We start from the raw sequence: 2,155 nt of genomic DNA on the forward strand, positions 1-2,155 counted from the left end.
TGAAACACAAAGAGGATCTGATGACAGCACTGGGTCTCATTCCGGAAGGTGCTCGAGGTGGGTGACACTTAACTCAAAGCCAAACTGAAAGGCTCCATCCTTGCCTTCAGAGGTGTCGGGTGTCTGAGCGCAGAGAAGAGGGAGCTCCATCACCCCCCTCTCATAGGACAGAAGCCATTACTCAGTTTGAGCTGGGCTGCCAGGTGAAGTGTGGCTGGGGGCAGAAAAGCCCATCTGTCCACTTTCCCCCTCTTCAATCCCAAATTGAACAATGAAACTGCAAAAACACTTCCATACTTACTGGCATGGTTTTGTCACCAAAGAAATAAATGGTCTCATAGCCATCCTTTTCCACGTGTCCCAGGCAATACCTCTTGTCCCATCCATCAGGGAAGACATCAAAGCTGATCTGACCTCCTGCCGAGCGGGGAGGGAGACACACAAGCTAAAGGTGAAAAGGAGGCTAATGATATGTCATTGAAAGAAAATGTGCCCTTTGATCTTGTCGGCAACTGGAGAGCCAAGGTTGATTTTTATTACCTCAGTTTGCTAATTACAATACTTTACGGGTAGGTTCTAGAAATCAATTCTTGCATGACTTTTTTTTTCTCCATCGTGATTTCACCTAAAACCTAAAAATCTAAAGTCTAAAGAAGAGACACAGAGTGCTGATTCAGAGTGAGACCCACAATGGCTTTGCACCCGAGCGGTCTGCAGAGCGCGCTTAAACGAAGCCCAAAGCAGGCCGGTGAAAGAGCTGCGAACAGCTTTCTTCAGCCGTGCTCCCCTGGAGCTGCACTGTGCGCTCGGCGGAGAGGCCTGGGAGCGGGATGCATCCAGCTCGTCGTGCAGGAAAATGAAAATCCCACGGACGGGGATTGCCAGGCAGCTTTCTTGGGCAACAAAAACCCTTTCAGAGCTGTGTCAGGGAAGATGTTCATCTCACAGTTCAAGGATACTTAACAAGCCACCCATTCATCTTTTACACAGAGGCCCTCTGCAATTCCAGTTTTCTGGCAAGCATACGCTTATTTGAGCCGGTGAAAGGAGAGGGCTGTAAGTATGGCTTGTCAGCACGGACAGCAGAAATCGGTCTGTTTAAAGCATTTGACAGGCATATTCCACCAAAAAGCGAAGCAGAGACATCAGCGGTGCAGGAAGAGCTCTGCATCAGACACTGGAAATGGCCGTATGCTGGCCTGTCACTATGAACAGAAATTTCGTGAACCTGGACAAGTGCCTTCCCCTTTCTGGGCCTCGGCTTCTTGATTTGTAAAACCAGCCCAAGTGACTTCGAAGGTTCCTTGCCATTCGAACATCACAGGATTCCAGAACACATTCAGTCTACTTGATCTAAGAGGCCCTGTCCCACCTCTCTCCTACAGTCACCCATGAGCTAGCTGTCTTCTGCCCAAAGGTGTGGGGATAAGTTCTCACTCTTCATTAAGCAATCTTATTTTTGACTAGGAGAAGTGCAGGCAGGAAAAATCCTGCTGGGCGAGGATTTAGAACCAAACCCAGCAGCGTGGAAATCATCTCCTAACCTGAGTCTCGGCTAGCGCTGATCAGGCAGGAGGGCAGTTTCCTGCCACGGACGGCCCAGCTGCAAACTCGTCACCGTCCAAGTTCAAGAGCACACCGGCCCACAACCACCTCCCAGCAAACAGCTCCCAGACAGAGCCTGAAGCCCGCTTGAATGCATGATACCTATGGAAAACGTGAGGCCTTTCCCTGCAAACTCTCTCCGCAGATCCTCCACGAATTTCTGTCTTATACTTTCTTTCTGAGGAAAACAAAAAGATACCGATAGTCCACGGCATTAGAAGCACACTTTCTTGGCCGCAGAGATGCACACCACACGTCCATACACCCCGGCTATTTCATAAAGACTCACTTGATCCAGTTCGTAGAACTCAATGCGTTCTTCCTGGCTGCAGCTTCTTCCAACGGGGGACACATTCAACATCCCATTTCGGAATTCGATGAAAGTACCCCTGGGGAGGAAAAGGGGACGGAGGTCCCAGAGATACATCATTTATTTGAGCAACACAACAGATGGACAGACAGGCTAAAAAGCGGGCCAATTCCAGGGACGTCCCTGGAGGTCCAGTGGCTAAGACTCCGCACTTCCACTGCAGGGGGCATGGGTTCGATC

The 2,155-nt window shown here is 49.9% G+C and overlaps 1 protein-coding gene across 1 annotated transcript; it reads right to left on the minus strand.

Annotated features, from left to right (window-relative positions):
• Window positions 1–6: 6 nt before the first annotated feature.
• LOC112392056 (phosphomannomutase 2-like) lies at window positions 7–2,054 on the minus strand. The gene is made up of 3 exons (XM_024733591.1): window positions 1,895–2,054; window positions 1,708–1,783; window positions 7–417 (listed from the first exon to the last, which is right to left on the minus strand). The coding sequence occupies exons 1-3, from the start codon at window positions 2,033–2,035 to the stop codon at window positions 254–256; spliced, it is 381 nt and encodes a 126-aa protein (XP_024589359.1). The 5' UTR covers window positions 2,036–2,054; the 3' UTR covers window positions 7–253.
• Window positions 2,055–2,155: the final 101 nt, after the last annotated feature.

The sequence above is a fragment of the Neophocaena asiaeorientalis genome, unplaced genomic scaffold, assembly GCF_003031525.2.
Source record: "Neophocaena asiaeorientalis asiaeorientalis breed wild unplaced genomic scaffold, Neophocaena_asiaeorientalis_V1.1 C48728875, whole genome shotgun sequence".
Classification (NCBI taxonomy): domain Eukaryota; kingdom Metazoa; phylum Chordata; class Mammalia; order Artiodactyla; family Phocoenidae; genus Neophocaena; species Neophocaena asiaeorientalis.

Coding starts and splice junctions, on each gene's coding strand:
- LOC112392056 (XM_024733591.1), bottom strand. CDS start 2,035: ATGATGTATCTCTGGGACCTCCGTCCCCTTTTCCTCCCCAGGGGTACT. Junction 1,784..1,894: donor AGTTCTACGAACTGGATCAA/GTGAGTCTTTAT, acceptor TGTTTTCCTCAG/AAAGAAAGTATAAGACAGAA. Junction 418..1,707: donor AGGCCTCACGTTTTCCATAG/GTATCATGCATT, acceptor CCCGCTCGGCAG/GAGGTCAGATCAGCTTTGAT.